Source organism: Pistacia vera, unplaced genomic scaffold, assembly GCF_008641045.1.
Source record: "Pistacia vera cultivar Batoury unplaced genomic scaffold, PisVer_v2 Contig134, whole genome shotgun sequence".
NCBI lineage: Eukaryota > Viridiplantae > Streptophyta > Magnoliopsida > Sapindales > Anacardiaceae > Pistacia > Pistacia vera.
In genome coordinates this window covers 71,668-92,897 of record NW_022195402.1, presented here as the reverse complement: position 1 = coordinate 92,897, position 21,230 = coordinate 71,668, and the positions used below count along the sequence as shown (strand labels likewise).

The 21,230-nt window shown below is 34.4% G+C and overlaps 4 protein-coding genes and 1 long non-coding RNA gene across 5 annotated transcripts; 1 reads left to right on the top strand and 4 right to left on the bottom strand.

Moving 5' to 3' along the window:
* Positions 1–781: 781 nt before the first annotated feature.
* LOC116122430 (disease resistance protein RGA2-like) lies at positions 782–3,390 on the bottom strand. The gene has a single exon (XM_031408278.1). The coding sequence runs from the start codon at positions 3,305–3,307 to the stop codon at positions 782–784; it is 2,526 nt and encodes an 841-aa protein (XP_031264138.1). The 5' UTR covers positions 3,308–3,390.
* Positions 3,391–6,706: 3,316 nt separating this feature from the next.
* On the bottom strand, positions 6,707–12,538 carry LOC116122444 (glutathione transferase GST 23-like). Its single transcript, XM_031408289.1, has 3 exons — positions 12,429–12,538; positions 7,284–7,485; positions 6,707–7,190 (listed from the first exon to the last, which is right to left on the bottom strand). The coding sequence occupies exons 1-3, from the start codon at positions 12,536–12,538 to the stop codon at positions 6,825–6,827; spliced, it is 678 nt and encodes a 225-aa protein (XP_031264149.1). The 3' UTR covers positions 6,707–6,824.
* LOC116122446 lies at positions 9,648–12,397 on the top strand. The gene is made up of 4 exons (XR_004126898.1): positions 9,648–9,842; positions 11,252–11,495; positions 12,083–12,157; positions 12,258–12,397. It is a non-coding gene; the product is annotated as an uncharacterized LOC116122446 (long non-coding RNA).
* Positions 12,539–14,123: 1,585 nt separating the features above from the next.
* Positions 14,124–16,661, bottom strand: LOC116122429 (putative disease resistance protein RGA4). The gene has a single exon (XM_031408277.1). It carries the CDS (start codon positions 16,659–16,661, stop codon positions 14,124–14,126), a length of 2,538 nt encoding a protein of 845 aa, XP_031264137.1.
* A 2,447-nt stretch (positions 16,662–19,108) lies between these two features.
* On the bottom strand, positions 19,109–19,432 carry LOC116122428 (glutathione transferase GST 23-like). Its single transcript, XM_031408276.1, has one exon. The coding sequence runs from the start codon at positions 19,430–19,432 to the stop codon at positions 19,109–19,111; it is 324 nt and encodes a 107-aa protein (XP_031264136.1).
* Between the last annotated feature and the right edge of the window lie 1,798 nt (positions 19,433–21,230).

Genomic DNA, 21,230 nt, shown 5'->3' with positions numbered 1-21,230 from the left:
ACCTTCCTAATGCCTTTTGCGCCCCTTAAGGGTGTAGACTTTATGCACTGCCGGCTTATCAGTAATACAAATTATTCTCAATTCAAAACCTCTTTAAATCATTGGATTACAAAGAATACACGACTTTGATTGAATTCTGGCTTTACATTCAAGCCTTGCAGTATAAGCAGGGTTCCTACTTCCCTTAACATACACAATCCAGTGCATTGTGTTTTGCATATCTTACACAACTTAAAAGACTTTAGCTTCACTTTGAATACTGAACAACGTAACTGCAATACTAAAAATTGTTGTGACAACTTAAAGAATATAAAAGTTTGAACTAATAACATTAAAAAATTGGAAATTGAATTGACTGGACAAGCGCCCTTGTAAGTTTCACGGCCTGGTTTAACTATATTCACAAGTAAAATAAAAATAGACAAATCAATCTAAATTATTATTATTATTATTTTGGTAAGTCTGGATCATAGAAGGAAATTTATTAATAAGAAACATAAAAAAAAAAAAAAAAAAAACACTGGGAATAAGAAGATGTGATGAAGCTTAGACACGATGAATGTCATGGCACAAAGGAAATATAAAATATTCAAACACGCATGCATTAGAAACAATAAAATACAACCAACAAATGAAAACAGAGAAGAAAGAAGTTGGAGTGATGTAGGTCTTGAAAAATAAACGAAGAAGCAACAGAACACACCACCAATGCTTTAGCAAGAGAATCTGCTATCACATTTTCTTCAACAGAAAAAAAAAAAGCATTATTATGTGATGGCATTTATTCATCAAGATGGACCTCGCGGACATGAGCAATCTTCGACTCATCACGTCTGCAGCTTTCACTCAGAGCAGGACAGCCTTGAATCTTCAGTTGTCTGAGGTCAGTAAGGCGTTGCACCCCTTCTGGAAGACATGACAACATCGGGCAATTTAAAATCTCCAGTGTTTGAAGAGATGTGAGATTTGGCAGCCACTCTGGTAGTTCTACTAAATTGAGACAACTTTGAATCATTATGCACTGCAAGGTGTTTGCTGATCCTTGAAGAATAAGCTGAGGCAAATCCACTAACGATGGCAAACGGGAAATTATAAATTTTCGAACTCCCAAACAAAGGTTATCTTTATCTTCTCCTTGAAATTCCATCTTCAAGTTGACATTTACACAGTCAATAATCATTACCGTCTCTAATCGCTTGAGGTACTTGATACTATATGGCAACGAGGTCAGGGGACAAACTTGAAGAACCAATCTTCGGAGGCTTGTGAGACCTTGCATCCCTTCAAACAATCTTACCAGATTCCTACAGCCAGATAAGGTCAAAAATTTAAGAGAACTCAAACATCCGATTCCATCTTCTCGTAGATACCACTCTTTTGTCGTTATTTCCACATGCCTAAGGGAGATCATCCTTTGTATCTTCTTAGGCAACTTCTTAATCCCATCAGAGCCAAAAAGTCGTAACGTCTTCAACTTCTGAAGCTTACAAATAGATTCAGGAAGTTTCTTCAATAAATGATTATATGATAAGTCAAGGTATCTCAAATGTATCAGTGTACTGACAGACTTTGGCAAGACATAAAAAAGTATACGGTTTAACGATAGCAGTCGGAGGTGCTTGAACTTGAATATGCATGTACCGATAAATGACTCATCAATAGACTCGTATTTTTTCAGAAAAATAACGGACCGAACCGTCTCTGATCTATTATATAGAACTCCTGGAGGTTTTTGATGGTTGACAACAGAATCAGTAATTGAAAAATGCCGAACACTCCCATCAACTATTTGGCTTCCGGATTTTACAACAGCACAGTCACTTTTTGCCACTGATATTGCAAGATCATGCATTTTAAACTTATAAAATAAAAGATTATGTTCTGTAAAATCCTCTAAGAAACACCTTGACCATAAATCCTTCAAACAACGCACAGCAACATCTTCTAACTCTTCAATATCATCATTAGAGCTTGCAAGGAGTCCATGTGCCATCCAATATCCAGTCACGTCAGCACTGTCATAAATGTAATCCTTTGGAAATAAGGAAAGATAAGCAAAACATTGCTTCAACTGAGACGGCAAATTATCATAGCTCAATTTCAATACAGGTAAGATGTCTTCCTTTTCCTGTTTCAGCTGCCAGATGTCACTTCTTTTTATTCTTAACCACTCATTTTCATCTGTGTTTGTAAAAAGTAAGCTCCCTAAAGTTCTCAGAGCTAACGGAACTCCTTTACATTTTTTCACAATGTCCTCAGCAATTTTAATGAGGTTTGGAAAATCTTTCTCTTCTCCATCTTTAAATGCGCACTTTTTAAACAAGGATAAAGAATTCTCTAGTGAAAGACCTTCTATGACATGTGGGGAAACGGTGCCCATTATCTTGGCAACAATTCTACTGCGTGTACTAACAATAATTTTACTTCCATTGACACCATTTCGCAGTAAATTTCTCAGATCCAACCATTTCATTGGTTTTTCATTCCAAACATCATCTAAAACAAGCAAAAACTTTTGACCAGCCAAAATTTCTTGCAAACGCTCGGGTATTTCATCGGCTTTTAACTTAGCACAATCCTCATGTTTTGCAGAATAAATAATTTCTTTGATCAACCTAGTAACATCAAAGTCGTCGGAAACACATACCCACATCTTTAACTCAAAATGCCTATAGACCCTCTCATCATTGTAAACCATTTTAGAAAGAGTGGTTTTACCCAAACCCCCGATTCCAACTATAGGAATGACGGAGACATTATCATCACCTGGTTGCATCAAAAAGGTTATGATGTTTTCTTTATCCTCCTCTCTTCCAATAACATCAGAAGCTTGGAAGAAGGAATTAGTCTCCCTCTCCTTGGGAATTACATGCCTCACGTCAACATGACTCTCAATAAGAAGAAAAGGAAAATTTCGCCTATCATCTGCGATCTCATCTAACCTTTCTTTAATCTGTTTGATCTTGTGACGAATTTTAACAGGATTAGATCTTGAAAAGTATTTACTTACTTTTAATGTTGAGCTCCCCCGTTGCGATCTCCTGGAAGCTTGAAAGTCGAATTCATCTAAAACGTCCTCAGCATCATAAAAAACATCCTTAAGCTTCCCAAGCCAGTCACGCAGCTGATGGTTTTGAGTCTGCTTTGTCTCGGCATCCAAAAGCACAGCTTTGATGGCGCTCATGGTTCGCTGAAGTCTTCTTAAATCACTATCCAGATTCCACAGCAACGACAATTCCCCACCAACAAGGGAACCTATCTTCTTCAAAATTTCAGTGGCAGTGCCAAATACAATGGATTCAGCCATATTTTCTTTGAAGAGAGTGAGAATCAGGTAGTTTAAGAGAAATGAAATTGCTAAGAATGGATATTTGAGCGTACTCAGCCATCCTGCTAATACTAAAACCTTTAAAGTCGACATGCAGGGAATAAAAAATGCGTGAGAAGTTGGTAAAAGTATGTAACTATCGAATCGTATCTAATAAAATAAAGTGACGTGGGTCCTTATTATTTATTCTTTTACTTTTTTTTTTTTTTTTTCAATATTTTTGACTTTATTGCTTTTCTTCGAATGACATCTAATAAAATAAAGAAAACAGTGGAAAGAAACTGATGTGGGTCCTCCTAATAGTAATAAATAATTTTAAATAAATATTATTTATTCTTTTACTTTTTTTTTAATCAATAGTTTTAACTTTAATGCTTTTGTTCGAATGGCATCTAATAAAATAAAGAAAATAGTGAAAAGAAACTGATGTGGGTCCTTCTAATAATATAATAATTAAAAATTTAGTAAAATATTATTTCTTATTATTTTTAACTTTTATGCTTTTCCTCTAATGTTATTGGTCAATGTTCCGAAAATTGAACCGGATTATGATCCGATTAAGGGTCTGATTTTTGGTTTGACCGGTTGAATTGGTCGGTTAGATCGTATTATGTAAAATTATTTTTAGTTCCTATATGTTTAAAATTCATCAAAAACATCCCTCAGGTTTGAAATCTTTCTAGAACACCCTTATCGCGTGAAGAGACTGGTGAGTGGTGGCGGCAGCGACGATTGATGGCCAATTGAAGTTGGAATCATGGGCTTTTGATGTATAGGTTCCGGCGAATCTGATCGTGGTGTTAGGGAGTTCCATCGACGCCGAAAATTGTCGGAATCAAGAACGAAGTCCGACGGTCGCATAAACTTTAGGTGGATTGCGAGCGATGAAGGCTAGATAACGACCACTGAAAATGGATGGGTTTTGTTGTGGAGATGTCGTCACATTGAATAGTGGTGTTTTCTCTGTCGAACAATGCCGGAATCTGTCGGGATTAAGTTGCGATTGGACCGCAATTGAACCACAACTCGACACTATTCTGATGGTCCAATCGCGGCTCAATTCGGTTTAACTGAAAATGCCACTTTTTAGAAGATACCAGACCAGAGATACCACTGGCTCCTGATCGAATTAGTACGATCGAACAATCCGATCCAGTTTTCAAAACATTGGTATTGGTATCTAATAAAATAAAGAAAATAGTGGAAAGAAATTGACGTAGGTCCTTCTAATAATATAATAAATTTGAATAAAATATTATTTTTCTCTTACTTTTTTTAATATTTTCCTCCAACAAAAACGTCTCTTTAAATAAATTATAATGAAAATCAAGGATTTTATGGATTTGACCTTACTTACTGCTAATTATAGTAATTAAGATTAATTTTGTGGTCACCATGACTTGTTCAACAAAATGACATATTTTAAACAAGCATTTTGAGACAAATAACCATGGTGATTTGAAGTGGTTTTACCTATTTGGTAAGTAATAAATTTTATATTTTTAATTTTTTATGTGTTTTTAGACAAACATAAAATATACATTTTAATTTTTGGCCTTTTTATATACTTTTTTCAGATAAATTTTTATTTTTTTGTATTTTTCAATATTTATCGATATTTTTAGAAAACTAGAATACGAAAACTCAAAATTCATAATCAAACACACCATGTTTGTGTTTTGATATTCAAGACCATAACATCTATTATTAGTTCTGTAATGTTGACAACCCCAAACGGCTTAATATGACTTTGTAAATGTTATATAATCATTTATTTTTGAAGTTGAATCTCTTTCGCTTCATCGAGTCTAAATTGTTGGGTTATTAGGTGTATATTTGGATTGGATATATGGTTCAGGGTCCTCTTCTTTTGAGTTAGCTTTTGAAAATTAATATGTTTGTTTAAATATTTAGGATAATATTTTATTCTAATTAGGATTTTTGGAAAATATGATAGAATTTTGAGAATGTTTTGGTACATTTTTGGAAAATATTTTCTTAAAATACTTACATTAATTTTTGACCCTCTAGGTTTGTTAATTTAACTAAACATCCCCACAATAAAAATTTAAAAATTGACAAAAAACACCCCACCTACCCAACTATTGTTGGCAACCAGTCACCATTGCTAGATGGTGGCCGAAAGCCGTCAAAATAGCTTAAGACCGATTGGATTTGACTGATCATGTGCTGATATGGTCATTTTCGGTAGGCATGACAATGTTTCCCAAGATTTCAGGGACCCGTCCTAACCCACCCCATGTAGGGTGGGGAAGCCCTGGGCTTTTTGGGGATTGGGCCGGGGGTGGGGGTGTTTTAATCCCCATCCTCAGGGATGGGGCGGGGTTGGATGATGTCTTTCCCCCGCCCCGTAATATATATAAAATTAAAACTATATATATATATATATATATATATTACCTAATTACACAATTATCCTACTTATATAAACCCATATTTTCCCAATTTCCCTCACCCTAAACAATTGAACAAGAACAAACCCTGACCCATATTTATGTATAATTAATTATGTTTAAATGATTAATTTAAGTGTTTGTCACGTGGATGAGAATTAACTATAGTGTTTGGTAATACTCAAATTAATTTATGTTTATATAAAATTAACGGGGCGGGGACGAGCCTTCAACATTCCCTTTGGGGCGAGGAGGGGAATTCCTGTCATCCCCGTGAGGGGGATGGGGAGGGGTGGGGAGTGATTTTGAGGGCGAGGATGGGTACGGTGAATGAGATCCCCGCCCCACCCTACCTCATTGCCATGCCTAAATTCCGACCAGATTGTGGATCTAGCTAGAAACGGCTAGATCTACGACCACAAATCTGGCCATTGACAACGACCAAGATATCTCACCATCAATGACGACCATATCTTGGTCATCGTTTGGTTGTTGTTGATATGGCCATCGTCAACTACTAGATATATCTGTGGTCGTAGATCAGGTTAGAAAAGACCAGATTGGCACATGACCGGCCAGATCTAGCCAGTTGTGCGCCATTCCAACCATCTTCCAACGATGGTGGCCGACAACCGGCAATAGTTGGGTGGGTGATGGTGTTTTTGTTAATATATAAACTTTTATTGAGAAAAATAATTGTTTAATGTTTTGAGTTGAATAGAATAAGATTGGATTTTGAATCGAATTGTAAATTTTAAGACAAATATGTAGTTTGATAGGATTGTATAGGATAATAAGATAAGATAGGGTTAAAATAATGAAACAAACGGAGTCTCAATTCTTCCCAAATCAATACATTAAAAAAAAAAAAAAAAAAAAAGCCACATGTTATAACTATTTATATCATAGAGTAATAACCTTTTTTTTCATATAAAAAATTAAGAACTAAAACACAAAAAACAAAACAAAGAGAAGAGAAGCAACAAATTAAACCCTCAAAATCAAAATGCACTTAGTTATATATCTTCTTTCCAAGAGGTCCCAACCAATAAACCATAAACTAAAGAGATAAGATCAACTTATTATTGGTTGTTGGCTGCCAAAGAGCGCATGTAGCCCACACTAGCAGTGAAATGGTTGACAAGCTTTTCTCTTGGGGGAAGGCTTTCTTTGATGAGTGGAATTTGGATGAAGTTGTGGCACCATTCATTCAGCAATGGCAATTTCTCACCATCAACCAACTTCATTTCTCCAACTTGTTCCATTACCGGCAGCCAGTGAGGGATCCAACCCAATGCTAGATCCAGATATCCTATTTCTTCTCCACCGAAATATTTCTTTCCTTCAATCTGCTTCTCAAGAAGGGCAAATGGTTCTATTGCAGACTCCACTGCTTTGTCCTTTTCTTCTCCTTCTTTCCAGCAAGCTCCAAATGCACCCATCAAACACTAGTTTCATGCAAAATTAAATACAAGATAATTAGATGCCTTGTATAAGCACAAAGTTAAACACATGATTAATCAAACATATTTTTCATGTACCTTCTCATCAGCAAATTTAGCCCAGAAGCGAGCCATGGCTCTCTCACATGGATCTTCAGGCAGTAAAGGGTACTTTTCTTTCCACAACTCATCGATATATTCAAGAATTACAAGTGATTCAGCAATCGGTTTGTCATCGTGAACCAGCACAGGGACTTTCTTATGCACAGGATTGTATTTCAGAAGGATTGGACTCTTGTTCATTCTTAGGGCCAAAAATCGTCTTGGGCTTGACGGGGCCCAATAACGAAATAAACATGTCACGGCCCAAGGCCTCAACCCAATCTCGATTGGGCCCACGCTTAAAATCACCTTGTGACTTACCCACTCTATAAGTTGGGCTATCCTATAAGTTAAGCTAAACTGAGTTTCAGCCCATTAGCCTGCAACAGAGTATAAATAGGAAATCAGAATCTCATTCTATTTCCTCTTCTTCTAAGATTTCAAATCTCACTCAAACTATTAAACTTGATCTGATAAGGTCAAGAAATCATATCTCTTTCATGATAGGGATTATCTCCCAAAATAGGACTTAGTGTCCTACTAAGATTCCAACTCTTATTTAAATTATTAAACTTAATCTGATAAGATTAAGAAATCATATCTCTTTTATGATAGGGATTATCTCCCAAAAGAGGACTCAATGTCCTACTAGGATTCCAACCCCTTAGGTTCACTATAAAAACAGAGGCTTGCCCTCTCATTAAGCATGCAATCTCTCACAGTCAATCTACACCACTCAAAACCATTTATTTGCTCCTAAGTTTTTGCTCCCAAGAACCCGACGCCTCCGCCGTAGTCCTAGCCTCCGACAAGACTCCTGGTAATTCTTCTTCTCCTTAATTCTTATTAAATCTATTTCAGCCTTGCTGACTTGAGCATCGGAGTGCCTACGGCAAACACCACCTCGGTGTTTTCCGGAAGCTTCACGCTTGCCCTTTCATGTGTGCAGAATTGGCTTAAAGTTGATCCAATCACCTTCACTTCACCCATGTTGATAAGCTTCGATATGAACTGTGAACTCAATTTGCAATTTATTCCAACTATCTTCTGGTGATTATCGATCTAATATAAAGTATTTAGCAAAGAGTTGCCTTGTATGTTTTTCGTTTGAAAAGTCAAATGACTATAAAATATGCGGCCGTGCATTTTGACTTCAAGGATAAACAAAGAAGTTTTATTAATGGAGAATTCGTATATATATGTTTGAATAATAAAAGATAGAGAAAAAGAATATCTTCAGCCTGGACGACCGATTAGCAACCGGAAAGTTCAACAGGAAAAATTCTAAATAAAAGGATTATAATTTTGACTGATGTGACAATTGTAGTAAAAAAATGAAAACAGGGGTTCATTCAGGACTAAAAATAATTAATTAGCTAAATGCATCATTGCTTGCATAGATAGCACCAATATTATTAATGAAATTGAAATTAAAGTAATAATTAAACCAATGAGAAAATTATAAAGATATATATTACAATCCAAACCGTAACATATTACGGGTTTTGATAATTTATAAAGGGGTTTTATATTTTTTATGGAATTTTTGATAATGATATTTTTAATACTTTTTAAAGGATGGGTTGAGTTTCGTTTGAGCAGTCTCATAGAGGAAAATGAAATAAACCCTCTAGATATAGTTCACATAACCTAAATGATTTAAACGAACACGCATGCATAAGAAACACAATAAAATAAAACCAAAATGAAAAGAAAAAAAAAAAAATGCAACCAAAATATAATTAATAAAAATGAAGTTCAACTGATAAAGTGAACCAAAATGACATGAGAAACATGCAGGATGATGTCATTTATTCATCAAGATGAACATCTCGGATTTTGACTTTGTTAAGAAGCAAGTTGACAGAGGAGAAGCTGAGCTGGGAAAATTAGTTATCCTGAGTGCTGAGCTGAAAGTTTTAGTTAGAGTTTGTTAGTGTTTTAGTTAGAGTTAGTTAAACGGTTATTCTACAAGTTATATGTATATATGTATATTGATGTACTAACGAATGATTAATGAGAAGAGTATTTCTTTTCTTTTAATTAGCTTTCAGTTCTTCCAAATACATTTTCTTAACATGTATCAGAGCCTTGTTCTAAGGCATAAAATTCTTGTTTAATCATCATAATTTTTCACCAGATCTGGTTCTGCTCTCTTAATCATTTTTCCTAAAAGACCCCTAATAAAATGCAAAATTTTCATTCAATGCACCTTGGGCTTGCTTAACTGGCTTTACTCTTTCACTAATCACGCAAACGCTGGGATTTCTTCTCCTATTCCCCTCTCTTCAACCTTCCAACCTCTTTATTTCAAACTCCACGTCACAATCCCACTCTCTCAGATATTTTCTCCTCAAAATGATCTGCCGACAAAATTCTCAAACCTGATATTCCATACACATACACATATATCACCTGAATAACAATAATATTTAGAAAATAAGAAACACAATCACAGAAGTCGATCTGTCAAAGAAAGTCGCCGATAGGTACCTCAAGCGCGAAGTGCTCGGTGAAGGTACATACGGTGTCGTTTACAAAGCTATTGATACGAAGGTAAAGTCAATGTAAAACCCTAGCCGTTTATTTCCGATTATTTTATGTGTTTGTCTTTTTATTTTCCCTTATTTTTGTCAGTTTGGTCGGTGATTAGATTTAGCTAATGAAGAGAATTGGGTAATTTATGATGGTTAGCTTTTTAATTTTGTAATTGCTTAGTTTTTAGCTATTTAGAAATGCAAATAGGATACTACACGTTTATTCGTTTCGGTTTATAAGAAAGGATTATAAGGGAAAATCTATAACGGTTGAATTTATTGTTGAGAATGTTATATTCAGAAAATTAAGCAACTCAACTGTGTTTTGTTATTTCTTTTGTTGCCTTTGTCATGGGAAAGAGTTCTTTTAATGACGCTTATTTGATTGTGAAGGCTCTGTTCAATTGATTAAACTAAGTATCATAATCAAGAATTTAATTCTTTTAGTTGCCTCTTTCTGAGTGAATTATTTGAATTTTGGAAGAACTGTTGAATGTTTTAACGTAGTATAGAGACTTGAGTGTTTGGGGAGTAGGTGGTTGAAAGGGTAGAGAAAAGATTAGATGATTGGAAGGCCTTTTTCTTTTTTCAATTTATATATCTTTTTCCCTTTCCCTAAAATATCTTCTAATGGGTGCCAGCAGTATTGCCAATTTTACCTATTTTTCCTTCTCTTTTAGAATATTCCTGTTAGAAGTGCCAAAAAAGATTGAAAACTAACGAGGAAGCTTTTATGGGAAGGGCATGGTGGTGGAGAAAAGCATATTTAGATAGATGATAGTTGGTTTCGTGCCCTAGATGTTGGGCTGGTTTAGGGCTCAGCATCTTGGTTGAAGGGAATTCAGTTGTATTGTAATTGGTTGAAGTATTGCGGGATATAGTTCATTCTTTTGGCTTCACTATGGTCGTGGTTTGAGTTCAGAGGTATTCCTTTTTCTTCATTCACTCTGAATCGGAAGCTGCAGTCCTTGTTGTTTGTCTGTTTATTTGATATGACTCGATTTAGGGGACTGCTTGTTACCACTGTATTTGAAATATCGTGGTCTATTTAATGAAATGTAGTTTGTTTATTAGAAAAAAATAAAATAAACTAGAAATAAGCAGACGATTAAAGGATATTACTATCTGTGAATTGTTGAATGCTATGATTCCATCACAGAAGAAACTGTAATTGGTAATTGGACTACAATCTGGATTTTAATTTGAAATAAATAATAGTATTGCTCTTTCTCTTATTTTCCAATAAGATTTAGCCAGTAAACTTAACCAATCATACGTAAAATCACTGATTAATCTTAAGTAACCTATATAAATGATATCTATGACTTTGATTTTACAACTTTAGTGCCAATTGTTCAATAAATCCTTTTATCTTGATGAAAATATAATGGTTTTTGAAAGAAAAAAAAATGTGTTTGGTGTTTGCAGACAGGACAGACAGTTGCAATCAAGAAAATTGGGCTTGGAAAGCAAAAGGAGGGAGTGAATTTTACTGCACTAAGAGAAATAAAGCTGCTAAAAGAACTGAAAGATCCAAACATTATTGAGTTAAAGTAAGAAATTGTCTTCTAAAGAACAAGTTTGAATAGATAAACACAGACACAGAGAGAAGGGAGGGACTACTGTGTTCTAAATCATACCGCTACTGATAGGATTGCAGGCTCCATCTTGGGTACAAACTCTTCTCCTTCCAAACCTTGACGGCTTTTCCTGTTTACAATCGACCACGTTGTCAACCAACATAACATCAGATTCTCACAAAAGAGAAAAAGCTTCCAACTCTCCAAAGTTCTATCTGCTTAATGACTGTTCCATCCCACAAAATATTATTTATTCACCTCCGTGGTATGAAACCAGAATTATAAAAGTTCGCCAAGTTCATCCTCTAAAAAGGAAATGCTCTGGAACCCAAAACATGAAGACTTGTCAGGCCCAAACAGAGAAGTCATCTCAAGGGATAATTTTTCTGTACGCTTAACAAATTTGAAAATATTGGTTTTCGATTTCCTTCGTTCCTTGTACTTCAGTGATTTTCAATTTCAATAGTTTCTCTAGCTGCATTTTCAATCAAAAGATCTTTCATTCCAATAGCACCAAAATTGAACTTTAAAAGTAAATTTCTCCCATCAAATTGAACTCTCTCTGTTAACCATCATCCAAGCATACCAGTACCAATGGAATACTATCATCTTTTCCACTGATTTATACGACTAGCAGACAAATAAAGTGAAAACTACTAACAAAAAAGTTCTTGCGCAGATAGCTGGGTTTTTGGAGACACTTGGTGGTACAGAGTCTCCTGGCAGAACTTGGATGTTGATCTTCACTGCCGAAGTTCGTGTACTTGCATTGCTTTCTCTTATGTGATTATATATGTGATTTCGAGTTTTCTCATTGAGTTAAAATTCGTCTTGTTATCATTTATATATTGTAGAAGCAATTAAAGGGTGGTCGCTACTTTCCTATTACAGCCGTTCAGAGGTTTGACGCTGCTGTAAGCATCTCTTGTCCTTTTTAACTGATTCAGATTGGTTTTCCATTGTGCAGAAGCACCGGAACCTTCTTGTGAACAGGATTAGATTGGAGAAGCAGGTTACTCTTCCTTTTCAAGTTTTCTTCTATATACTCATATGTTATACCCTTGAGCATTAAAGCCCATTCAATTCTAACACAGAATAGGCTCGGCGAAGCTCCAATAACTTTCACCTCTTCCATTTTTTGAGATATGAAATCCTTTGATCAAACACTAGTTTCTAAATACTAGAGGGGTTCTTAAAATTATGCATTTTTGTGGAAGAGTATAGCAGTATATTCCTTTGAAAACACACAACTTTGACTTTTAACACTTAAATTACCTTAGTCAGGATGTGGATGGTTGAGAAATTGTAGTTTGAAAAACGATGGCTTTTCCTGGTGGAAAGAAAAAAAATTGTAGGTCCCAAGCAATAAAACAAGCCATGAACTAGAATCTAAAGAGTGAAGATCCAACTTATTGCTTTACTTTGGGTGCAAGGCGATGTTTGATGAATGGAGTGGAATTTGGTTGAAGCTGTAGGACCATTCATGAAAGAAAGACAACTATAGAAAGATATATATGAAGAGAAATCAAGAATTTTGATGTCAAAAGAACCAAGGTAATTGAAAATTTATGATAGATACTCGTCCTGTTTTTATTTTTAACGTCACAGTTTCACTCCTTTTTCATATATATGTAAGTTAATTGAAAATAATACCATATATTCTAACCTCCGATCACATTATTCCGGAATCCTAGAGGGTATACAGTAATGTCCACCAGCAATATTCAATTCACATTTCATTTAAGATAAAAAGTTCTGATATTGAGTAGAATTAGTTATTGGTTAATAGCTTTGTCAAAGTTAAAAAGGTAATACGTGAATACGTGATTTCTATTGAACTCTGGTTTTACATTCAAGCCTTACAGTATAAACAGGGTTCCTACTTCCCTTTACATATACAATGCAGTGCATTTTATTCTGCATATCGGATTATAGTTTACACAACTTAAAAGACTTTAGCTTCACTTTGAATACTGAACAACATAACTGCAATACTAAAGGTTGTTGTGACAACTTATACAAGTTTGAACTAATAACATTAGAAAATTGGAAATTGAATTGACTGGACGAGCGCCTTGTAATTTTCACAGCTTGGTTAACTATATTCACAAGTAAAATAAAAATAGACTAATAAATCTATATTATAATTAATTTTTTTTGGTAAGACTGGATCATAAGAAGGAGATTTATTAACAAGAAATAATAACAATAAAAAAAAAAAAAAAAAAAAAACTCGGGATAAGAAGATGTGGTGAAACTTTGACGCGATAAATGTAATGGTACAAAGGAAAAATAAAAGAGCAATACTAGTCTTACAAAGACAAAAACAAAGAGGACATACAAAGACAATTTCTACCCTTCATCTTCATGATTTCTCTCTCTCTTTCTCCCTCTTTTTCCGTTTTTTCTTTGTTTTTTTCTTCCTGCTGATGTCACTTTGTAGCTCTCTTTGTATTATCTTTGTAAGGATAGCATTTTTCAAAATAAAATATTCAAGCACGCATGCATTAGAAACAATAAAATACAACCAACAAATGAAATTAGAGAAGAAAGAAATTGGAGTAATGTGAACCTGGGTACGGAAAACTTGCTGGAATCATGATGTAGGTCTTGAAAAATAAAAGAAGAAGCAACACAACACCCACCAATGCATTAGCAAGAGAGTCTGCTATCACATTTTCTTCAAAAGAAAAAAAAAAAGCATTATTATGTGATGACATTTATTCATCAAGATGAACCTCTCGGACATGAGCAATCTTCGACTGATCGCGTCTGCAGCTTTCACTCAGAGCAGGACAGCCTTGAATCTTCAGTTGTCTGAGGACAGTAAGGCGTTGCATCCCTTCTGGAAGACATGACAAGCTCCCGCAATTTAAAATCTCCAGTGTTTGAAGTGATGTGAGATTTGGCAGCCACTCCGGTAGTTCTTTTAGTTTGGGACAATTTTCAATCATTATGCACTGTACGGTGTTTGCCGATCCTTGAAGAATAAGCTGAGGCAAATCCACTAACGATGGCAAATTGTTAATTATAAATTTTCGAACTCCCAAGCAAAGGTTGTCTTTATCTTCTTCTTGAAATTCCATCTTCAAGTTAAGCTCTGAACAGTATTGAATAGCTACCTTCTCTAATCTCTTGAGGTACTTGATACTATATGGCAACGAGGTCAGGGAACACGATTGAATTTCCAATCTTCGGAGGCTTGTGAGACCTTGCATCCCTTCAAACAATCTTACTAGATTCCCGCAGCCAGATAAGTACAAAAGTTTAAGAGAACTCAAACGTCCAATTCCATTTTCTCGTAGATACCGCTCTTTTGTGGTTATTTCCACATGCCTAAGGGAGATCATCCTTCGTATATTCCTAGGCAACTTCTTAAGCCGATAACAGCCACTAAGTATGAACGTCTCCAACTTCTGAAGCTGACAAATAGATTCAGGAAGTTTCTTCAATGAATAATTATATGATAAGTCAAGGTATCTCAAATGTATCAATGTAGCGACAGACTTTGGCAAGACTTCAAAATTTATATCGTTTAAGTATAGCATTCGCAGGTGCTTGAATTTGGATATGCATGTATTGATAAATGATACACCACTATGCTCGTTTCCTTGCAGACAAATAAGGGACCGAACCGTCTTTGATCCATTATCTAGAACCTCTGGAGTTTTTTGAGCGTTGAAATCAGAGTCAATAACTGAAAAGTGCCGAACGCTCGCATCAACTATTTGGCTTCTGGATTTTATAACAGCACACTCACTTTTTGCCACTGATATTGCAAGATCATGCATAAGATCATGCATTTTAAACCTATAAAATAAATGATAATGTTCCGTAAAATCCTCTAAGAAACACCTTGAGCATAACTCCTTCATACAACGCACAGCAACATCTTCTAACTCTTCAATATCATCATTAGAGGTTGCAAGGACTCCATGTGCCATCCAATATCCGGTGACGTAATCACTGTCATAGATATAATCCTTTGGAAATAAGGAAAGATAAGCAAAACATTGCTTCAAGTGAGACGGCAAATTATCATAGCTCAGTTTAAGTACTGGTAAGATGTCTTCCTTGTCATGTTTCAGCTGCCAGATGTCACTTCTTTTTATTCTTAACCACTCATCTTCATCTGTGTTCGCAAAAAGTAAGCTCGCTAAAGTTCTCAGAGCTAACGGAACTCCTTTACATTTTCCGATAATGTCCTCAGCAATTTTAATGAGGTTTGGAAAATCTTTCCCTTCTCCATCTTTAAATGCGGAGTTTTTAAACAACGATAAAGAATCCTCAAGTGAAAGACCTTGTATGAAATGTGGGGAAACAGTGCCCATTATCTCAGCAACAGTTTTATTGCGTGTACTCACAATAATTTTACTTCCATTGACACCATTCACCAGTAAGTCTTTCAATTCCCTCCATTTCATCGGCTTCTCATTCCAAACATCATCCAAGACAAGCAAAAATTTTTTACCGGTCAAAATTTCTTGCAAACGTCTGGGTATTTCATCGGCTTTTAACTTAGCACAATCCTCATGTGTTGCAGAATAAATAATTTCTTTAATCAACCTAACAACATCAAAGTCGTCGGAAACACATACCCACATCTTTAACTCAAAATGCCTATAGACCCTCTCATCATTGTAAACCATTTTAGAAAGAGTGGTTTTACCCAAACCCCCAATCCCAACTATAGGAATGACGGAGACAATAACATCGCCTGGTTGTGTCAAAATGGCTATGATGATTTCTTTATCCTTCTCTCTTCCAATGACATCAGAAGCTTGGAAGAAGGAATTAGTCTCCCTCTCCTTGGGAATTACATGCCTCACGTCAACATGACTCTCAATAAGAAGAAAAGGAAAATTTCGCCTATCATCTGCGATCTCGTCTAACCTTTCTCTAATCTCCTTGATCTTGTGACCAATTTTAACAGGATTAGAGCTTGAAAAGCATTGACATACCTTTACTGTTGAGCTCCCCTGTTGTGATCTCCTGGAAGCTTGAAAGTCGAATTCATCTAAAACGTCCTCAGCATCATAAAAAACATCCTTAAGCTTCCCAAGCCAGTCACGCAGCTGATGGTTTTGAGTCTGCTTTGTCTCGGCATCCAACAGCACAGCTTTGATGGCACTCATGGTTCGCTGAAGTCTTCTTAAATCACTATCCAGATTCCACAGCAACGACAATTCCCCACCAACAAGGGAACCTATCTTCTTCAAAATTTCAGTGGCAGTGCCGAATACAATGGATTCAGCCATATTTTCTTTGAAGAGAGTGAAAATCAGGTAGTTTAAGAGAAATGATTTAGATAAGAATGGATATTTCAGCGTATTCAGGATCAGTATACTGCTAAAACTAAAACCTTCAAAGTCAACATGTAAATTTCTTAAGATTTCCGCTGCCGGATTGAGACAATCTAGTGTATTATTTTTATTTTGTAGTGGTTAGAAGTAGGTAAAACAAGTGACTTTCTTCTAATGGTATCTAATAAAATAAAGTAAATAGTCGAAAGAAACTGACGTGGGTACTTCTAATAATATAATAAATTAGAAATTTAAATAAAAATATTATTTATTCTTTCAATATTTTCTTTTCTCTCTTTAAACAAAAAAACTCCTTTTTAAATCAAAACCTTTCATACAAAATTATAAATAGGAATCAATAATTGACATATTTGAGACAAACCCTTTGAAACAAATAAAGTAGTAGTTTAAAGTGGTTTTATCTATTCAGTAGAAAATAAATTTCATATTTTTTAATTTTTTATTGTTTGTGATTCTAGACAAACATGACAAACGCGTTTTTAAATATTGGTTTTCAGACAAACATATAAAACTTATTTTTTTGTTTTTTACGTTTTTCAATCATTCTCAATATTTTCAAAAAACTTAAATAGAAAAACTCAAAATTCAAAAAAGAACACACCGATAACTTAATATTATTCTTTGAATAATAATACTAGATTTGTGTACAAACGATGTGGAGTGAATACAAAATATCAAACTCATTATATTTACTCTTCCACTAATTTTATGTCACATTAGTTTGTACTAAGGGTGAGCACAAGTAGTTGATAGAACTGAATTCTATGGGTAGAACCGAAATCGGAACCAGAACCTATCCAAAATTGGCACTGTGCGGGTAGGTTCTGGTTCCATTTTATTGGAACCGACACTGTGCGGTTCCGGTTCTTATGTGTGGAGAAACTGGAACTGGAACCGGAACTTAAAAAAAGAATCTGAAACCAGTACCCAATTTGGAACCTACTTGGAACCTATAGCGGGTACCTGATTTGGAACTGATTTTTGAAACCTGTTTTGGAACCTAGGCTCTAATGAAATATTTGTGAATAATGGAGGGTTTCATTATTTTACATATAAAAAATTTAAAATAAAAAAAGTTAAAATTTTAGAATAACCTAATTAAATAAATATACAATAATACTTATTACACATAAATTACACCATATTAATAACTTTAATATATTATAATATATTAATATTAAAGTTTTGATTAATTAAATATATAATTTGAATTATGATACAATTAAAAGTGTTTTAATGTTATTAAAATAATCATTTTTAAATAAAACAGTATATTTGATTGAATAAAAATATATTTAGTTATTTACTTCAATTATCAAGTTCTAAGTATATCTATAGTAAATTAGTAATTAATTAATTATATATGATAAATTGATAAACATTAATAAATTTAATTACTAGTTAAATATCATACTTAATCAATTATAATATTACATTATAGTTAAATAATTACTTAATTAATTATAATATTATATTAATTAATTACTCCTTAATTAATTGATTTATAATATTAAATATATTATTTAATTAATTAATTATAAATTTAATTAATTATAGCATTATACTTAGATTTCTTACTTCTTCTACACCGAAATATTTCTTTCCTTCAATCTGCTTCTCAAGAAGGGCAAATGATTCTATTGCAGACTCCACTGCTTTGTCCTTTTCTTCTCCTTCTTTCCAGCAAGCTCCAAATGCACCCATCAAACAATAGTTTCATACAAATTTAAATACGAGATTAGAATCCTTGTGTAAGCACAAAGTTAAAAACATGATTAATCAAATATATTTTTCATGTATCTTCTTGTTGATACGTAATTTTGATACCAACCAAACGCACATATGAAATACTGAGCTGGCCCAGAAGACACACGTGAATGAGAGAGTGAGAGTAAAAATAATAGAGAACAACGTTTAAAGTGGTTCGGATGCTCAAAGAAGTGAATCCTACGTCTACTGATTTTGTATTAATAATAATGGTCAGGTCGCGTTTAGCAGACTGACTTACAAATGATTACACGAGAGAGAGAATGCTATTTTTCTTTAGAGAGATTAGCTAATCTCCCAAATAAGAGAAGAGCTCTCAATTTATAGTGGGATGGATTAAGGTTATGATTATTAAATTTGTGAGTTGATGGGATTATACATATAAATCCTCTTTTATGTCTCATTGCCCACCTTCCAGAGTGATTTACGCGATTTGGTGCAGGGATTAAACACGTGGAATCTCTCTAGCTCTTGGCTGGTCTGATGCGTACCCATTGCCCTGACAGGAGCACGCCGTTCATGTCATTGCGTGACGTGGCTGTCTTTGACTGGTTGCGGATCTACCTAAGCTCTGACTTTTTATGCTGAATGGGTCTTGCGTCAGCCCTACTTTTTCAAGCATAACACTTCTCATCAGCAAATTTAGTCCAGAAGCGAGCCATGGCTCTCTCACATGGATCTTCAGGCAGTAAAGGGTACTTTTCTTTCCACAACTCATCGATATATTCAAGAATTACAAGTGATTCAGCAATCGGTTTGTCATCGTGAACCAGCACAGGGACTTTCTTATGCACAGGATTGTATTTCAGAAGGATTGGACTCTTGTTCATTAAATCTTCCACTATGTATTCATATTCAACCCCTTTAAGCTTCAGAGCCCATTCAATTCTCGTGCAGAATAGGCTTAAAGTTGATCCAATCACCTTCACTTCACCCATGTTGATAAGCTTCGATATGAACTGTGAACTCAATTTGCAATTTATTCCAACTATCTTCTGGTGATTATCGATCTAATATAAAGTATTTAGCAAAGAGTTGACTTGTATGTTTTTCGTTTGAAAAGTCAAATGACTATAAAATATGCGGCCGTGCATTTTGACTTCAAGCATAAACAAAGAAGTTTTATTCATGGAGAATTCGTATATATATATGTTTGAATAATAAAAGATAGAGAAAAAGAATATTTTCAGCCTGGACGACCGATTAGCAACTAGAAAGTTCAACAGGAAAAATTCTAAATAAAAGGATTATAATTTTGACTGATGTGACAATTGTAGTAAAAAAATGAAAAGAGGGGTTCATTCAGGATTAAAAATAATTAATTAGCTACTTACATCATTGCTTGCATATATAGCACCAATATTGTTAATGAAATTGAAATCAAAGTAATAATTTGCTAATGCTGGATGTTGACATCAACTATTTGTATGTGTAAAGAGCTAAACTGACTTAGAAATTATATGTGAATGAAAAATGTAATGGAATAAATGAAAGATGATTTTTAAAGTGGTTCAGATGCTTAAAGCGAATCCTACGTTCACTGTTCTTTTATATATATGAGGTTACAGGAGATTGCGTATAGCGAACAACGAGCAGAGGTACAAATGACTAATTATTCAGAGAGAACATCGAGTCAGTCTCTTTCTCGTAGGTTATCTATATTTTGAGAATAAAATGTTATAATTAGAATGCGGGTTTTTTATCAGAATCCCGAAAATGAGAGGGGGTGCCCTCTATTCATAATAGAAGGTTTTTAATGATTACAAATTTGCAAGTAGGCAGGTGTAGTATAATTCCTACCGTGCTTCCCATTGGCTGATTACATAGAAAATATCCTCAAATCGCGTGAAGTTTGGACATGTGGGGGACTTCCATCCACTCATAGACAAAAATTGAGTCAGTCTAGTTGATGACAACCATACTCTTTTTGTCTTTGGACGACGTGGCATCTCTTAGACGACACAAAACCTTCCTAAACTCTGATTGGTGCTTGCTAACGTAAGCCCTGATTTTTTAAGCATAACATAATTAAACCAATGAGAAAATTATAAAAATATATATTACAATACAAACTATAACATATTAGAGGTTTTGATAATTTTATGAAGGGGTTTGATATTTGTTAGGGAATTTTTGATAATTATATGATTTTTTTTTTAATACTTTTTGAAGGATAGGATGAGTTTCATTTAAGCAATCTCATAGAGGAAAATGAAATAAACCCTCTAGATATAGTTCACATAACCTAAAAGATTTAAATGAACACGCATGCATAACAAACACAATAAAATAAAACCAAAATGATAAGAAAAAAAATGCAACCAAATATAACTAATAAAAATGAAGTTCAACTGATAAAGTGAACCTGGACATGAGAAACATGCAGGATGATGTCATTTATTCATCAAGATGAACATCTCGGACATGAGCAATCTTTGAGCCATCGCGTCTGCAGCTTTCACTTAGAGGAGGACAGTCTTTATGTGGATGTGAGCTGGTATCCTAGAGATATTGTAAACCATGTAAATCACGCATCTAATTCTTAGGAGAAATTATAGGAGATTTGTATAGTATTTTCCTTGTATAGAATTCTTCCTAGAATAGGATTCTTCTCTGCTCTGTTTTCCTATTCTGTTCCTAGAATATTTGTATATATATTCTACCTCCATACGTGAGAAGAATACATTGGAATCTATTAAAACCAAGTATCTCTATTTACATGGTATTAGAGTCAGG

Coding starts and splice junctions, on each gene's coding strand:
- LOC116122429 (XM_031408277.1), bottom strand. CDS start 16,661: ATGGCTGAATCCATTGTATTCGGCACTGCCACTGAAATTTTGAAGAAG.
- LOC116122428 (XM_031408276.1), bottom strand. CDS start 19,432: ATGGGTGAAGTGAAGGTGATTGGATCAACTTTAAGCCTATTCTGCACG.
- LOC116122430 (XM_031408278.1), bottom strand. CDS start 3,307: ATGGCTGAATCCATTGTATTTGGCACTGCCACTGAAATTTTGAAGAAG.
- LOC116122444 (XM_031408289.1), bottom strand. CDS start 12,538: ATGGAAGAGGTGAAAGTTATTGGAGCTTCGCCGAGCCTATTCTGTGTT. Junction 7,486..12,428: donor TATATAGAAGAAAACTTGAA/AAGGAAGAGTAA, acceptor GGCCCTAAGAAT/GAACAAGAGTCCAATCCTTC. Junction 7,191..7,283: donor CTAAATTTGCTGATGAGAAG/GTACATGAAAAA, acceptor GCATGAAACTAG/TGTTTGATGGGTGCATTTGG.